We start from the raw sequence: 18,293 nt of genomic DNA on the forward strand, positions 1-18,293 counted from the left end.
TTTTAGTGTTTCATTGGACCCAAATCCCATATAACATTTTCCAGTTTCATGCCAAAAACATCTGTCAATTTGACGTTAATTAAATCCCATGATATAAAGCATAAACTACATGTGTATTTGAAAAGAAAAATCTATCTACATCATATTATTTGACATTCTCTACAGGGCTGCTTTACACTCATATCTTGACAATTGGTTTTTTTTTCTTTCTTCCTTCTTTTTTCCCTGTATAGCAAGATAATAGGGAGATGTTTCAAAGTGTGCGGAACATGATCTATGACCTTATTGAATGGAGGTCGCAGATTCTTTCTGGAACTCTGCCCCAGGATGAGCTCAAAGAACTGAAGAAGAAGATCACTGCCAAAATTGATTATGGAAACAGGTTTGTTTGTTTGAAAGATGATTTCATGCTTAAATTATCTGATGTAATAATATCACCATGACCCTTGACGAGGCCAAAATCATATTTTATTATAAAAAAATTTCTGACATCAAAATAATGGCTTGCTTTTCGTTTTTAGAAGGATGAGGTATTTTCTAGTGGGTTCTGAAAATCAGGAGAGGTTCCAAATTCATTGTTGAAATTTCTGCTCCTCACCCTTCAAGGGATGGAGTGAAGAAGCTAGGGCCTGGGAAGCTTGTCTTTTTTACTGGCCCGAGGAGGTCCACACTGATTCCCCCCAGTGAGGAATTTTTACCTTGGGGTCACAGTATTGGACTTCTAGTCCCAACGTGGAGGTACCTTGTACAATAATAAGCATTGATTTTCTTTCTGTAGAGTCCTACATTCTTAGAGTTGGAGGGAACATTAGAAATCATCTCCTTACAATTTGTGACCAGGTTATGTCTACCAGTTTTCACAAACAAAAATACACCGAAAACCAGTTGTCGCGGAGTCGACTCCAACTCATGCCGACCCCACGTGTGTCAGAGTAGAACTGTAATCTGTAGGGTTTTCAATGGCTGATTTTTCACAAGTAGATTGCCAGGCCTTTCTTCCATGGTGCCTCTGGGTAGACTCAAACCTCCAACCTTTCGGTTAGCTGCACCACCCAGGAACTCCAAACAGAAATATAGCCCAGTTAAATTTGAGTTGCAGATAAACACCGAATAATTGCTTTGTATATCTCATATAAAAGCTCCCCTCTACAGGACCTCTGTGGCAGGTGCCCCCCCAGCTCTGCTTGAATGCCTTTCATGATGGCATGCTCACTCCCCCACAGAACTGTGCATTGCAGTGTGCCACATGTTTTCTGACACTGAAGGGAAAGCAGCTTCTCTGACCCTAATTCTGCCTGATAACTGTTTGGTTGTTCATATAATGTCAGAGCTGCAAGAACACTTAAAATTCCTCGGTCACAAGGTTCCCACATACCAGTCTGTATCTGAATCACTTGGAGAGCCTTCAAAATGCAGAATCGTGGGTGCCATGCCTTAAGATTCTGATTCGGTTTGTCTGGGATGCTGGTTGGAAATCTCAGTTTTTAAAAATGTATTGGATTATGTCAGACAGTGGATTGGAAAACTTCTGATTTAGTCCATCCCCTCCTTTACACATCGGCACATGGAGCCCAGAGACGGGATGTAAACCTGATGGAAAATGAGAGTCAGACTTTTGTTTTCTGCTAATTCATATTTTCACGTGACATGTCTTAAGTACGACTCTTCGTAAGAAGTATGGATTAGAAATGCTACAAGAAAGTTTTTTTTTCTTTTTCTGGAAAGCCAGAGACTTCTGTGTATTTGGTATTAGATATTGCTACAGTGAAACCCATTTCAAGACCACCTGCTTAAAAAGCCAACCTTTTGGAGCTTTGATTTTATTTTCTGTTGGAGGATTGTATTTTGAACTTATGTTCAGGGACCACCTGCTGCAGGAAGCTACATAAATACATTACGTCTTGGAACAATCTCGTTTAAGAAGGGAAGTGTTTCCAAACGTAGTTTACTACTTTGATAGGAAGTGCAGTCCTTAATAAGACAGGTTTTGTCAGAGGATCTCAAGACTAATGCAATAACCTCTCTAAAGACTAATGCTTTGTCAGTGTCTTTCTAGTCCTTGCTTGAGAAAACGAAACAGTACAAAATCAAATCACAGTGTTGCAGGTTTGACTGTAAGATGGGTGGATTTAATAAGGTGTTTTGTGCCTTTGCTCATCTGTCATTTAGGTGTTCTTGCCTGTTTTTTTTCCCTGGGGATGGAGGGTTATGAGAGCCATTTGAGAATGTGGCGAAGGTCATGAACCATCCCTCTAGAAAAATGCACAAAGCCAGGTGCATTGTAGCTCCGCCCACCCCAGCACTGAATGAACCCCGCCAAGCACCGACCTCACCCACACCAGCTGTGACCTCGCCCGCACGGGCACTGACCCCACCCGCACCGGCACTGATCCCACCTCCAGGAGCACTGACCTCGCCTGCACCCTCACTGACCTGGCCACCACCCGCACTGCCCGGCCCGCACCCGCACTGTCCCCACCCACACCTGCACTGACCCTGCCCACACCAGCTGTGACCCCACCCACACCAGTTCTGATCCCACTCCAACCACCACTGGCCCCGCCCACACCAGCGCTGACTCCCTCCAGGAGACTGTTCAGGGCAGAAATAAGCAGTAATGTTTGGGAGGGAAGGGTCTTTGCCTCATCAGTGAAACATGTTATAAAGACAGCTAATGAGAGCTTAAAAGATTGTTGTTTAATGCCTCTTTCTTTTGGTCCTGAGGCAACCCACAAACATTGCAACCCCTGAGGTTGTTTTCACACAGCGTGAAAAGCTTCTGTTTCTTTAAAAGCCTGTTTACCCTCACCTGCTGCCAAGCTAGTGGATCCTCCTTCAGCATCAGTGGAATTTGCTCAATAGATACTAAACGAAAAAAACGTGATTTTTAAACATTGCCTTCCAAATGGTGCAGTGGTTCAGCATAGCCCCCAAAACGAAACGTTGACCCGTTACTAGGTTTTGTATCTCGCTGCAAGGTCTGTCTCTGGTCTCAGGAAGAAGAGGATTCTAAGGTTAGTTTGTCTGATTGGAGTGTTTATCGATAATTTAACTTCCCTCTAAATTGTAACTGATAGAGACATTCTGTAAGTGAAATTTATCTTTCTTTCAAAAGACACTTCCCTTGTTAGATGGTTAACAAAAATAAGATTCCAAAGCCAGGATAGGAGCCATCTATGGTTAATTTCCTGCCCTATGATCTGCATGTCTTATTAAAAAGAAAACCAGCAAAAAACACTATAGCACAGCTCTTCATTTCTTTCTTCATACAATTGCCTTTGTTTATTCTTTAAGTAAAAACTATAGTAAAAATCACCAGACAGTTTAGTTGGATTTGGAGAATTGGAGAGAATGTTGCCCAAAAATAATTCTGGATATAGGCTGAAGAAATTTATTAGCCAGATGTTGCTTATGTTTTACGTTGGTGTCTTAGTTATCTAGTGCTACTATAACAGAAATACTACAACTGCATGGCTTTAACAAAGAGAAATGTATTCTCTCACAGTCTAGGAGGCTAGAAGTCCGAATTCAGGGTGCCAGCTTCAGGGGAAGGCTTTCTCTTTCTGTCTGCTCTGTGGGGAGGTCCTTGTCATCAGTCTTCCCTGGTTGAGGAGCTTCTCAGTGCAGGGACCCCAGGTCCAAAGGATGCGCTATTCTCCTGGCTCTTGTTTCTGGGTGGTATGAGGTGCCCCTGTCTCTCTGCTCACTTCTCTCTTTTATATCTCAAAAGAGATTGACTTAAGATACAACCTCATCTTGTAAATTGAGTCTTGTCTCATTAACATCATAGAGGTAGGGTTTACAACACATATGAAAATCATATCAGGTGACAGAATGGCGTACAATCACACAATACTAGGAATCATGACCTAGCCAAGTGGACACACATTTTTAGGGGACACAATTCAATCCTTGACAGTTGGCTACTACATTTAGCCCCCTGGCCAGGAAGTTGGTCACAACTATTGTATGTAACTTCCATGAGCCTGATGTCAAGCACAATAGAACATCTTTATTGAAAATCTTCTGAGGAGCTAATTTAGAGACAAGAGCTGACTCTAAGTTGGAGGAAAGCAGTGTGGTGGAACCTTCTAGAGACAGTGGTGAGTAAAGAGAGAAGTGATTGTGTTCCTGCTCCAGCTTCCTTTCCCTCCCCAGTCCAGTGATAACAACCAAAACCGCCAGCTTTATGTGTTCAGTCCTAGGAAAATGTATGTGCGTGCACAAATACCTGACTATCTGTATATACATAGTATATAGAAACAGTGTGCTTTACTGCCCATATTTTACATAATAATTAGTAATGTATTTCAGTGGGGCTTTGTAGCTCTGTAAAATTTATCACTGGAAGAAAAAGTCTCTACTGCAATTGAAGTAAAAATTGAGGAAATCGTACCTCCCTTAAGGGGACACATTTTGAGTTAAAGAAGTGACCGCACAGAGTTATGTTCCCGGATAGTTGTGAATGACCCTGAATTTCTGTGAAATTTTCATCTGCTCGGCAACTGAATTGGGCTCGAGAATTGAAACTCCTTGGTTTGTGTCCATGAACTATTGAATCCTTCTTGTTTTAGAATTCTTGATTTGGACCTGGTGGTGAGGGATGAAGATGGCAACATTTTGGATCCAGAGCTAACCAGCACAATCAGTCTCTTCAGAGCTCACGAAATAGCTTCTAAGCAAGTGGAAGAAAGATTACAAGAAGAGAAGGTAAGTCCAACTCTCTGTAATACGACCAGGTATATTTGGAGTACTTTTTCTCAGTAAGAGTTTGCAGCACTGGTAAAATATAAAGGATGTCCAGAATTTGCACTACAAAAGGACCCGCAAAGAACAGCTACATGGTATGTTTCATATGATGATATTTCGAGTGAAGCCCAGGGGCAGAACTTGTTGATGACATGAAAGGATTTCATCACTTGAGAGGGGTGTGTATGGCATTGTTCTTCTTCCTAGGAGGCCATTGACTTTGTCTTCTCGCCTATCAGTGGGAAACAATACTGGATTCTTCATGTCCTCTTGGCTAGGGGTGGGCGGTGACATATTGTAAGCTCGGTGAGGGTAGGAAACACAGGTCTTACTGATCTACTTCATCTTCCATGGACTTTAATGATATTTCGTATGTAGTATTTAGTCAGAAATGGATCGACTGATTGAGTCATCCATTCATTCAACAAGGAGTTATTGAGTAGCTACTGTGTGCGAGGTACTGAGGACATAATGAATAAGACAGAGATCTCCTCTTTAAGTGTTTAGTTCAATGGACCAACCAATGTTAAACAAGTAACTACACATATAAGTAGATAATTACCATTCTGATTCATTGACCGGACACTGGTAAGTTTATATCTTTGAAGAAAAGATTCAGTATGAACTGTTAAGGGGTGTGAACATTGCACAGGGTGGTATTTTTTTTTTTTTTCAGGTGGGTGGTCATTCACATGTCTTGAGAATATGAACTCGGTACAAGTAACTGACGGCAGGAATGGCTTTGCTGTGTTGTGCCAACTAGTTGCAAACCTTTTTTTATTGTGTCTGGGATAAAAAAAACAAGCGTTCCTGATGAGTATTGCCAATATTGACCTTCTCTTTTATTTCCCAATTACAGTCTCAAAAGCAGAACATAGATATTAACAGACAAGCCAAGTTTGCTGCCACCCCTTCTTTTGCCTTGTTTGTCAACCTCAAAAACGTGGTTTGTAAAATAGGAGAAGATGCTGAAGTGCTCATGTCTCTCTATGACCCCGTGGAATCCAAATTCATCAGGTTGGTGATGTTTTGGGGCTCTGTCTTTCCTCTTGGTTAGTGTTAGAAAATGACATCTGCACCACCCAAACGTCCTGCCCTTATGGTGAACTCTTGGGACGATCAGCTGGGCAGACCTCCCTGAGCAGCTGGCTGAGGCTCTCTTTGCAGACTGTGAGATGTACCTGGATGTTGTGATGACAGGTTGCTTGGGTTCCAGGTTGGGGCAAGTCATCTCCTACCTGTGCGTGTGTGTGGATAGTTGGTTATGGAGTTGTACTGGCCACAGGTACAGTCTTCTGCTATTTTAAAGACCTAATTAAAGATCGAAGTCGTACTTTGTCTTCTATGTTGTCTTCATAGGGTTTTATATCCAGACCCCCCAAAATCACTCATTTCTCATTCTTGGTTTTTTGAACTTTTGGTCTTTGTGAATGTCATTTCTGTGACCTTTGTCTTGCTGCTATTTCTCTAGGATGATTGACTGGCATACAGTGCCTAAAACAGGGCCTGCCACGTGAAAGTCCTCAGTTATTATTTGTTGAATGAAAACATTGTAAAACCATCTCTGCCATTCCTCCCATTTCTACTGTGTAGTTTCTTACTGGTTCTTGCCTTTGGCCCTCAATAGACCTTTCTCTTTGTCTGGAAGGAAACATTATTATTTATATTATATGTGAAGTGTGTGTGTGTGTGTGTGTGTGTGTGTGTTTTAAACTCCAATATCTTCATTTTAAAGAAGTTTACAATGTGAAAACTTAGTATATGATGGAAGAGAGGACACGGGTGAATTTCCCTTTCCCGTCTCGTGAGCACTTTATTTCCTCTTGTTGTAGGGTTCCATTAGTAGTTTTACGTTGTGTGTGGTTTGCTATAGGCTCTGAAATAAACAGTAACTGTGTTGAATTTTATACTGTGGTCACTCTAAAAGAACAAATATGCTTTTGAAATAATGAACTTTGAAATGCCATCTGCGGTAATTCCATTGCAATTCGAACTCACGGCATTCAAGATCAAAACCAAGGGTTCTGTGTAGTCCTCCAATATAGCATTGTGTGGGAAATGGTATGTTAACTAAAGTGTAGCTCTATGTGATATTGTTGGTATTTTCATAAGCAGTGGACATCGCTAGTATTAATTGTAAGTCAGTGTGGATGGACATTCAATAAGCTGTTGTATTTGGAAATTAAAGTGCTTTGATTTCTTCCTTTTTTTTTTTTTCTTTTTTAGTGAAAACTACCTGGTTCGCTGGTCAAGTTCAGGATTACCTAAAGATATAGACAGATTACATAATTTGCGAGCTGTTTTTACGGTAGGTGCCCCACTGATTGGACCAGGCAGTGTTTTGTTCTGTAGGACAAAGGGTCACTATGAGTTGGAACAACAACACCACTGATGCTCAGTGTAACTACCAACCATTCTAGTGACTAATTTTAGTGACCTCCCTGTCTGCTTACCACACTAGCACATGGTCCTCAGGTTTCCTGTAATAAATGTTAATTTAGTAATAATATAGAGCCTTCCCCGAAACCTTCTGAGTCCTCAGCCAGCCTTAGAATCATCATGACAAAGATTTACCCTTTTACCACCCAGCAGCTCTCTTAAGCTCGTATCTCAAGTTCCCTTCACCTTAATTAAATATTGTTATTCGGTTCTTTTTTGTCATGTGAATAACTTATTAAAATGCTAAGAGGTGGTAGGAGCAGAGAGTCTCAATTCATCTTCTGTTGCAGTTGAAACCACACTGAATACTGATTCTCTGAAAGACTGTATGGAAATTAATGTTTCTAGGACCTTGGAAGCAAAGACCTGAAAAGGGAGAAAATCAGTTTTGTCTGTCAGATCGTCCGCGTCGGGCGTATGGAGCTGAGGGACAACAACACCAGGAAGTTGACCTCGGGACTGCGGCGGCCTTTTGGAGTGGCTGGTAATCCAGTTTTCTCCTTTTCCTTAAGAGTTTGAGATCATCAAGTTCACTTTGAATAAGAGCCACCATTGGATATTGGACAGTGGGCAGCTTTGATTTATAAGCTTTTCTGTTGGTGAGAAAAAAATCCATAAAGGTCTTTTCCGTGAGGTCTCAAGTCTGTGCAGCTCCAGGATGTTTCGGTCCCCATGTTCTAGACTTGAATCGTGTATTTGGTTTTAAGCTGATCCCGTCTTCTCCTGGGGGGACCCTGACCCACATTTTCAGCCTGCAGGGAAGCCCCAGTCACTGGAGGTTTTCAGGGCTTATGGACTTGGTGATTGGCTCAGGTTTGGAATGTGTGCAGCGTGGTCAAAGCAGTGCAGAAGTGGAAAGAGAGCAAACCATGAATGAGATGCAGTTATCTTAAGACATACCTGTGCTGTGCTTTTTCGGTGACAACGCTGAAAAGTGAGAGGTCAGTTCTCTCCACTGAGGAAAGATACAAGTGCCCTTGGGAAGTTCTAATTAGTCCACCTCTTCCATTGTCACTTTCATTTTTCACAATTTTGGGGAATGGTTTTCTCTTGCGATTTTGTGGTTGCGGGGGAGTTTCATTACCCAGCCCTGTGATATTCTTTCTTGTGCATTTTGTGATTCTTGGTATTTATGTAGCTATGGATGTAGAGACGTTTCTTGATACCTGATAGATAATTATTGTCTGAGACAGTAATAGCTATGAAGACATTCATTGCCTTGGCTACCAGGAAACTTAGGGCTTAGATTTGTACTGTGTTTCTAAGTCAAGACCTGACTTCGTGAATATTCTAGATTCTTTTGCAAGCCATATCACGTCATTAAAAAAAATGATTTCATAAGCAGCCAATAATAACAGCAATATACAAAAACAAAGCAAACCCTTTGCCATGAAGTCGACTCCTACTCATGGTGACCCTATAGGACAGAGTAGAACTGCCCCATAGGGTTTTCAAAGAGTGGCTGGTGGATTCAAACTGCTTACCTTGTGGTTAGCAGCTGAGCTCTTAACAACTGTGCCACCAGAGCTCATTTTGTATGTTTCAACCACCACTGGCCCCACCCGCTAGTAGTATGTGCTACCAACTCACTCCCTCATCCACCAACCTAATGTTCTCTTTCTTGTTATGAAGGGACACTTCTCATATCTGAGAAAATTATTCAACTTTTTGGGAGCCTGTTCTGCCCATCTGCATGTAACTTTAATTGCCACATGCAAATTTAATTTCGAGGCTTTATCCAGGATGAGTTCTGCATGTCTGTGTTGAGAGAGCATGGTTTTTCAAAATGAACAAAGTGTTCATAGACCTTTAAGCTCGCAGTTCTTTGTTCTCTATTAAAAATAATGTCTCATTTCTTTTTTAAAAAATCTTTTCATAATGTAAAAGTGATATAAAATTGCAAAAATTATGGAAAAGATGGAAAGGTATATGTCAAATAGAAGTACTTGGCTTACGGCAGGACCTCGTGGTATTCTGGTATATTTCTCCGTTTTTTCCGTGTGTTGGTGGTGTATAATTTTTGAAAACAAAATTAGATCCTACTGTGTACTTTTTATCTTTTCTTTTTTTTAAAGAAGATGTAACATTATTTTGCAAACATTTCAGTCTATTATTGAAAAATGGGATTTTGAATGGCTGCAACGTATGCCATGCCATTATTTCAACAATCCTTTATTTTGGGGCCTGGCGAGTGTCTCCAGCTTTGTGGTACAGTAGGTACGTGATGAACATCCTTGAACTTGAATCTTTGTGTCCACCTGACTGTTTGCTGAGGATAAGTCCCTAGAAGGGGAGTTGCTGAACTCAATGGTGTGTGCACCTTGGCCATCTCGAAGTTTCGTGTCAGTTCCTGGGGAGCAAGGTTGTACTGCTGCAGGGCCCCCCAGCAGGATGGGCTACCTGTCCGCTATCCCCCGTAGGGTGTTTCTCAGCACTATCTTTCTTTTTTCCTGTCTTTGCTCTCCCTGATCCCCCCTCACTTTCACCCTGATGCCACCTCCCTTCCTGAAGGCATGCATCCCAGCATAATGGAATGCCATCTGTTTGCTGGGTTGCCTTGCCCTTATACCTGAATGCAGGATCCCTGGTGGTGCGATGGTTACATGTTCTGTAGCTAGCCGAAAGGTTGGTGGTTCAAACCCACCCAGTGGCTCTGTGGGACAAAAACCTGGTGATCTGCTCCGGTAAAGATTACAGCCTAGAAAACTCTACGAGGCAGTTCTCCTCTGTCACATATGGTCGCTATGAGTTGAAAATCGACTCGATGGTACCTAACAACAACCACAGTATACCTGAACCCAGAGACACTAGGCTGTCAGTTTTGGGGTGTTCCCTAATGTCCCTCAATTCCTCCTTTTACAACAGGGACATTTTGGGGCCCAAAGTCCAGATCATGGAGAGAAGTTCCTTGGCACGTGCTGGAGAGCAGTGGGGCATAGTCTTCAGGGCCACACACCTGAACGTGATTCCCCAACATCTCCTTGAAAGCTGGAGTTGGTTGGCCTGAAAACGTTGTCCTTTACAGTGGCAGGACTAAGACTTTTTGCAACAAATTGGTGCTCAGATTGAGGTTGCATTTCTTGCTTATCACTGCTTTTCTGCAAAATGTTCCTGGGTTCCTGGTGTGCTCCTGGGCTCCTGGGTTCCTGGTGTGCTCCTGGGCTCCTGGGTTCCTGCTGTGCTCCTGGGCTCCTGGGCTCCTGGTATGCTCCTGGGCTTCTGGGTTCCTGGTGTGCTCTTGGGTTCCTGGTGTGCTCCTGGGCTCCTGTTGTGCTCTTGGGTTCCTGATGTGCTCCTGGTGTGCTCCTGGGCTCCTGGTGTGCTCCTAGTGTGCTCCTGGGCTCCTGGTGTGCTCCTGGGCTCCTGGGTTCCTGGTGTGCTCCTGGGCTCCTGGGTTCCTGGTGTGCTCCTGGGCTCCTAAGTTCCTGCTGTGCTCCTGGGATCCTGGGTTCCTGCTGTGCTCCTGGGCTCCTGGGTTCCTGCTGTGCTCCTGGGCTTCTGGGCTTCTGGTGTGCTCCTGGTATCCTAAAGTGCTCCTCAACTAGGCATTGGATGTGGTAAGGGAGTCGGCTAGTGAAGGAGATCCACAAGCAAATGGTAGATGAGTCCCAGGATGGAGGAGAGAGGTCTACAGGTATGTAGGAAGGCCACCCAGTATGGACTGGGGTGGGAAGGTGCTCTCCTGTGTTCAAACTTCCATTTTTCTGGCCCATAGCTGGTTGACTGGGCTGCTGCTAAAAATATCCAAAGGTGATTGAACTTTAGCTATAAAACGAGCTCTATTTAATGATTTCAAACTAGTGGTAATAACGTGGGCTTGTGCATATGGACATCTTAACCAGATACAAGGATCTCATGATCCAGGGCTAAGCAGTCGCTCCAGGAGTGCTTGAAGCTGGGAAATCTCCCAGGTGGAGACTTGAGCCCAGGCCGTTTGTCTTCTGAGCAACTGTAACTTTATGGTTCTGATGTAGTTGACATTCTAAACACACTTGTAGGCTCTGTGATCTGTGAGTATGCTTAGTTCAGTGGAGTGTGTATGGATAGTGTCCCTCAAGACACCTCTGTAGGCTTCCTTGGGCTCTGGCGAGCCCACCAGGGGCTGGGAATGCTGCTTTTCTGGTCCCACATCACCCTTCTATTTTCTTTGGGGCTGGGGGGGGGACATAAAAACATAAATTGTTCACAGTTTCAATATATGATTATAGTCACTAGGGAAGGGTTTGTGCAAAAGACAATAAACGAGTGTGTTGCTCCCTTTTCTTTACTCAAGTGTAGCAGTGAGCAAAGGCAGAGGCAGAGAAAGGGTCCAATGCCACCTAGGGTTAAGCTTGGATTTTTTGCTGTTTGTTGTGATCAAGGGCAAGAGACGTTATGCTGAAGGTGGAAAATGACTCTGAGTTAATCCTTGGATGTGTTGGATGTTATCACCCACCGGGTGGTATTGTTTCCTTTAATGTAGGTGCCGTGCAGAACATGCCAGCCTTTCCTGTGACGTTTAGCAGCTTGTGTCCCCCACTTCCCCGCCATGCAGGGAGATGCATTTATGAGGCAGTTTAATAGAATGGAAAGAGCTTGGGCATTGGAAACAGGCAAACCGGGATTTGAACTTTGGCTTTTCTGCTTTCCAACTGTGGACTTTGGGCAGATTCATTAACTCTTGTCTTTGAGCCTCGGTTTCGTCACCTCTCTGGTAGGTTGTTGTGAGGATTAGCTGGTAAAATGCCCCCTTGGTGCAGCACCGGGCAACACCAGTATGTGGTGGGCACTTGGTAGATGGTAGCTACTTTATTACGGTTTTATTATTTAGGGGAATGTCATAACTTACGTAAGGCTCCAAAGTGGCATCATCCAATATGGTAGCCTGTAGCCATGTAAATTTAAACTTTAATTAATGAACTCAAAGTAAAAATTCAGTTCCTCCTTCACACTTGCCACATTTCAAGTGTTCATTGTTACAGAACATTTCCATCATCACAGAAACTTCTATGGAATGGTGCAGCTTTAGAGCGCCAGCTAGATAATAGGCGAACAAGTTTATTCAGTGGAACCTCTGCCATTTGAGTCCAACTCCATTTGGGCCACCATTTTCAGATAACTTAATTTGTCTTGCAAACAAGGAAATAATTTAAACTTGAATATAAGAAAATTCCACTGTACAGTTTAATCCATTGTTGACTGGAAGACATTCTGATATTCCTTTGTTTTCTTGACTGTAGCATTTAAAACAAAACACTCTCTTTATTCTTTTTTTTTTTTTTTATCCTCAGTGATGGATGTGACAGATATAATAAATGGAAAAGTAGATGATGAAGACAAACAACATTTCATTCCCTTTCAACCGTAAGTATGGGGCAAAGTGCTTAACCAGATACAGTGTGCAAAACGTACATTTGTAATAATTATCTTCGTAATAGCACAAATAGGGATTGATTATTTAGTAATTGTGAGAAATCTGCTTAGTCACTGCTATAGCATGCAGAAATTTTTGAAGCCGTTAGAATCCTGGGTAAACATTTGTTTATGGACCTGGAAGTCGGAGATTTTACATATGATCGTGAATTGCCTTATCACGGAGGACATGCAGAATTACAATTCTACTCTGAGCGTGGATATTTCCTTACATAATTGATTTATTCTAGTAAGACTCAGATTTTTTAAATACAATACTTTAAAATTCATTACAGAAAGTTGCTGTTTTTAAAATAGAAAAACCAAACAAAATAATGATAAATTCTTTTGTAAAGTGAGAAATAATAGTTTAAAGGAAGTCATCAAGCCACTGATTTTTCTTCTCGGTTTTTTGCTTGGAGTAGACTCTGTCTGCACTTGTGCTTTACTTAAGCTTTGTATAGTTCTGCCCTGGAGTCTAGAGAGAGATGGGGAAAGCTTAGAAAGCACTTGGGGGAGATTCGTTCAGTGGATTCTCTGATCTGCAGAAAAGGTTGACAGAATTGATGTCATTTTCCTGGAGATTAGAGTCAGAAGGCACCCAGAGAGTGGTCTTTGGCCCTTTTAAGGGCACTTCTACACCTTGGACGGAGGTGGAGAGAAAAGAGGAATTACAATGGTACAGGTTAATCATAGGAGACAGCTCCCTCCTGGGGGTGAGAAGTAGAAGAAAAGTAAGTGACGAGGGAGGTAGGATGACCTGTCAGAATGTCCTGTGTTCTGTCTTTTCTCTTTGTTTTTGTTTTTACTTAGGAAATTGAAGGCTTTAGACAAATTTTATTCTAGAAATTTTGCATGGTTTTCAGTGTTGGCTGAGGGTGGTTGGGAGGCTGATGATGCTAACTGGGTGCTGAAGGCTCCCTGCCCTGGGTACAGGAGGTGTGAGATGGCTTCCCTTTGTACGCCAACCCTTGCAAGACTAGCCTCCCCACTCACCTCCCCCAGGCCCCGAGTACCACTTGTTTGCATTGGGAATCATGTAGTTTTCTTTGCAGGCAGGTTAGCTGCTCAGATAGTGAATGGAGGCTCTTTCTATAGCCCAGTGGAAGATTTTGTAATCTTCTTGACATGAGAATAACAGAAAACCCTGTGTTATCGAGCTTTAAGTTGAGGTTAGTTATATGTATCTCACCCAGCACCACTGGTGGCAAAGGTCTTTTGTGACTTAAATGCTTTAGATTTACTTCTCTGTCCAGTACCATGACCAATAGCCACCTGTGGCTCTTTAAATTGAAATTAATTAAAATGTAATAGATTTAAACATTTGTGTAACACCTTTGAAATGTTCAGTAATGACATGTAGGTAGTGGCTACCATATCCGTCAGTGCAGATTTGAACATTTCCACTGTCTTAGAAAGTTCTGTTCGACAGCGCTGCCTTGGAATACCAAAAACCAAACCCATTGCCGTTGAGTCGATTCCGACTCATAGCTTTGGAATAACACCCAGTAAAAAGAGGAAAACCCTCAATGAGATGGATTGACAAAGTGGTTGCAGCAACAGGCTCAAACATACCTACTATTGTCAAGATGGTGCAGGACAGCGCATCATTTCGTTCTGTTGTACATCGGGTCGCTGTGAGTCAGAACTGACTCGATGGCATCTAACAACAACAACAAAGATAGTTATAAAGGGAGCACAGTTCTCCAGAATCTAGAATTTTCCTCAGTAAACAATGGGAATATCATCTTTGAACATGGGCAAGCATTGCGGTTATAAATAAAATACACCTTTATAAAATTATAATATGAAGCTGCTTCTTTTGCCCATGAGAAATAAGGCTGCTTTGAATACTACTTTACATATTAGACCCCAGAGTTTTTTGATGCCCACATGTGCTACTAAGTTGAAATGACCTGTTGCCAGCTAGTGTCTTTTGGGAAAACTCAAGGGTGAGACAAGTTTGGCTGTTGTTTGGAAAGTTAGGGAGGTTAATAGTTTCAGATTTGCTATTTTCACGGGGATAAACCATCCAGTATGTACTACTGCCATCTTTTTCTGTCTTGCAGTGAAACGTCCTCTTTAAAAAGTATTATTGCGCGTTCAACTCGTACTGTAGTTTGTGGCTTCTTGCCCTATTCAAGGAAGACTAATAGACAGATTAACATTTTCAGTGTTGGAAATGACAGAGCAACATGATTTTAATAGCAAAATAAGCAACTGAAACAGTTCTTTGGAAAAGCCAGTGTAATGAAACCGTTTTTGCTCCATTAAAACTGATTTCTTATCTCACAGGGTAGGTTTCAGGGAAGCCAGCCCAGTCTGCTTCTCCACCCTCTCCTCTTTTTTTAACTTGGTGAAGTAAATGAGAACACTCCTCGGCTCCCTTAAGTAACGTAGGCTCAGGTGATGAACAGCGCTGTCCTGGGTTTTTAGAAATGATTGTCAACATGACGCACATGATGTGTATTTTCTTGCTCATTTCGTAGTGTGCTTTGTTGTGCTACATGGTATTTCTGTTTTCACACGTTGCCTGTTTGCATTCGTTCACGTGGTCCTGATGCAGCACCTTCTGAAGACACCTGGTCCAGGGACCTGAAAACAAGGACCCTTTGCATTCCCAATTGTTGCGCGGTTATGCTTTTCAAACAGTGTAGTTGTGTTTCCAAAGGCTCTGCCTTTCTTCTCACGTTTGGTCTTTGGAGACTGGATTGAGTGCACAGTCTGATGGAGTGGTGTGCTCGCCAGAAAGCTCCCTGGGCAATTAGGATGGAGGACCCTCCCCACCACCCCGCCCACATACACTTTTTGTCTTGATTTGCTTTTCCCTGCAAACCATCTGCCCCTTGACCCAGCTATACCTTAGAACTATTGAAACTGGAGAAATGACCAAAACCATGCCTTGGGATCAAACGCCCTTCAACCACTTTACTTTCAGTTAAGTCCCTTTTTGTCATTGTCTAGTGGAAATGGAAGGATCCCTGGTGGTGCAATAGTTAAAGCACTTGGCTGCTAACCGAAAGGTTGGCAGTTCAAACCCACCCAGTGTCTCCACAGGAGAAAGGCTTGGCGACCTTCTTCCGTAAAGATTACAGCCTGGGAAACCCTATGGGGCAGTTCTACGCTGTCACACGGAGTCGCTATGAGTCAGAATCGACTCAACAGCACCCAACAACAAGTGGAAATGGAGCGGAGCCCCATGCATGTTCTTTTCCCGGGGAGAGGGTCGGCCCATTTGCTTTACTTCTCTCACGTGGTTCAGCATTTTCCTGATCAATGTTCTTCCTGTTTCTCTTGTTACCTATCCTGTCCTTTGTTGTGTGTTGACTCACAATGCCTCTGTCTCGCCCTTGGTGACGATGATCTCTTGTGTTCCCCTGTTACGTGGCCTCTGGGTCTCTGTACCCCCTTGTCTCCTGTGGTCTTGGTCGTCCCGTGCCCTCCAGGCTCGCGTTGGACGACGCCATCCGACACAAGCCGCTGAACATGTCATCCCGTTTTTCACCCAGGGTGGCAGGGGAGAATGACTTCCTTCAAACCGTTATAAACAAAGTGATCGCTGCAAAAGAAGTCAACCACAAGGGGCAGGGTACGTATCTGAGTTTTTTTGTTTCCGTAAATGTCCGTTTGCATTTACGTGGATGGTGCTGCCTGGTGTGCATTTTGTGTGTTTGCGTCTGATGATGGTGGTGATGATGATGATGATGATGACAATGCTGGAGAATGGTGTGTACTGGTTGTCCTTAACGTACAGCAAGCTTATATGTTCCTGCTGATCATCTTTGTAAGCGTGGCTGAGAGCCAACATACTGGGTGAGAGGGAAGACAAGCTGGACGGAATGAAACATTTGGAAAGAACCCAGAGGTGATGCGACTGGAAGAACTCATTCCTTTAGCTCACCCAGTCTTCTCCAGCCGTCTCGTCTCACCCTAATCATTCTTAAAAAACACTTGCAGTGATTTCAGAGAACACAGTGACTGTCCATTGGGTGTTATTCCACCTTGCTCTTTGGAGGAAGCCGGAGACATCGAACGTAACCCACCTGAGTACATGCTGCTTAGCTCTGTTGCTCACGCCCATCACCGTCACATTGTTTTCTGGGGCGTCTTCTCTCTGTCCCCCGGGAAGTGGCTTCATGCGTGCAGACTGTGTTTCCCTTTTGTTCTGTTATCAAGGTCACCTCTCCTCCCCCACCCCCAGCATGGGCCTCATCGTTTTTAATCCCATGCTGACGAGTTTCTGAGCAGCTGACCTTCTGTTGGAGGCGGTGAATTAGTCACCTCGGGGCTGGTGACAGTTGGCACTTGGGGCTGGCAGGAGGGCTGCCAGGTAACAACTGTTTACTAAGGCCCGCGCCCCACCCCACTCAGTCAGAGGGGGAATCACCTTCAGAACTTCATGTACTCAATGCTGCCCTTAGCACCAGTGGAAAATCCACCTCTCAGTCATCGATGTGATGCAGACATGCCACAAACTCAACAGAGCTTGGGTGAATGGACCCATTTCATTGTCTGGTTACGCTGTGTGTGTAGGTTTATGTTTTTAATTTTGGTGCAAATATATACAATAGAACATTCTCCAGTTCAGCAGTTTCTACATGCACAATTCAGTGACATTGATTACCCTCGTCATGTTTACGTTGCTGGGTTTTTAGAAAGCAGTTATTTTGATTCATTCCCCATTGTTCTGAAGGAGAGCATGAATTGAGTCTGAAGAATGTTCTAGAAGAATGAGCTGATCCTGTGGTTCTGCAAGGACGTTTGGCTTTCTCTCAGTGTGAACATTTTATGGTCTTCCCCCTCTGCCCTCCTCCTGGACAAACAACAGCAAATAGAAACCCCAGTCCCAAATGTTAATGAAACGTGGCCTCTACCGGCAGAGCAATTTTAATCTGACCCAGGACTCATCTTCTCGTAAATTATCCGCCCTCCCAATTTGCACTTTAATTGAAAACCACGGGGCAGTCCAATTAAAGCTGTTTCGATGGCAGGACTCAGGTTGGGGGTGTCTGCTCAGGAGGTGGCGTGGCTGCTCCTCTCCGGTCTGGGCTCCCACTGGGTCTCTGGTTTTTCTCGCTGAGTCGTCAGAGTTTTGATAAACTTTTATTACAGAGAGTCACACAGGGAAAGTGGAGATTGGTGTCAGGCCAGCAGGAAATTACTAAGACAAGGATATGAAACCTACCCTCTGCCAGTCTCCTGGGCATGTGGCCAAAATCTATGAAGCAAAAGGTTGAAGGGCTGATGCCAATGACGCCCAATTCCTTGTAGTCCTGGGGGGCTTGCGGGATGGCCCAGGCCACAGTGAGAATTGAATTGAGAACCAAGAACACTGATGGTGTTTTCAAAGGGTCCACAGGTGCCTCCCTGAGCCACAGTGCCTGAGTGGCATTACACCTTCCATCTTCCATGGAAGTGAGTGTTTCTCCAGGGCCCACTCCTGGGCAGAAGTCAGTGCCTTCCAGGGAGGTGCGGAGGGGTATGCCCAGTGAATGCAGAATTAGCAGCTGGGTTGGCAGGGCTCTGCCCCCTGGCTCCCTGGGTTTCTCATCGGTCATAACCCAGAATTAGCGGGACACTTGCTTGCACATCAAGTCTTAGTCAAGGGCACACGGCAACAGGAGTCCCAGAGAGTAAATATCCCTCTTCACAAAGAACTAGTGAGTTTCCCACACTCATCTGTTCCCCTCATGCCTGTGAGTCCTGAGCTCAGC

At 43.7% G+C, this 18,293-nt stretch overlaps 1 protein-coding gene across 1 annotated transcript in view; it reads left to right on the forward strand.

Annotated features, from left to right (window-relative positions):
• DOCK1 (dedicator of cytokinesis 1) overlaps window positions 1-18,293 on the forward strand; it is a 569,919-nt gene that overhangs the window by 81,547 nt on the left and 470,079 nt on the right. Inside the window, exons 6-12 of the mRNA XM_023730055.1 lie at window positions 234-382; window positions 4,575-4,710; window positions 5,609-5,766; window positions 6,976-7,057; window positions 7,537-7,672; window positions 12,459-12,531; window positions 16,089-16,168. Coding sequence (XP_023585823.1) covers window positions 234-382; window positions 4,575-4,710; window positions 5,609-5,766; window positions 6,976-7,057; window positions 7,537-7,672; window positions 12,459-12,531; window positions 16,089-16,168 — 814 coding nt within the window. The remainder of the gene's footprint in view (window positions 1-233; window positions 383-4,574; window positions 4,711-5,608; window positions 5,767-6,975; window positions 7,058-7,536; window positions 7,673-12,458; window positions 12,532-16,088; window positions 16,169-18,293) is intronic.

The sequence above is a fragment of the Trichechus manatus genome, unplaced genomic scaffold (genome assembly GCF_000243295.1).
Source record: "Trichechus manatus latirostris isolate Lorelei unplaced genomic scaffold, TriManLat1.0 scaffold00031, whole genome shotgun sequence".
In the NCBI taxonomy this organism is placed as follows: domain Eukaryota; kingdom Metazoa; phylum Chordata; class Mammalia; order Sirenia; family Trichechidae; genus Trichechus; species Trichechus manatus.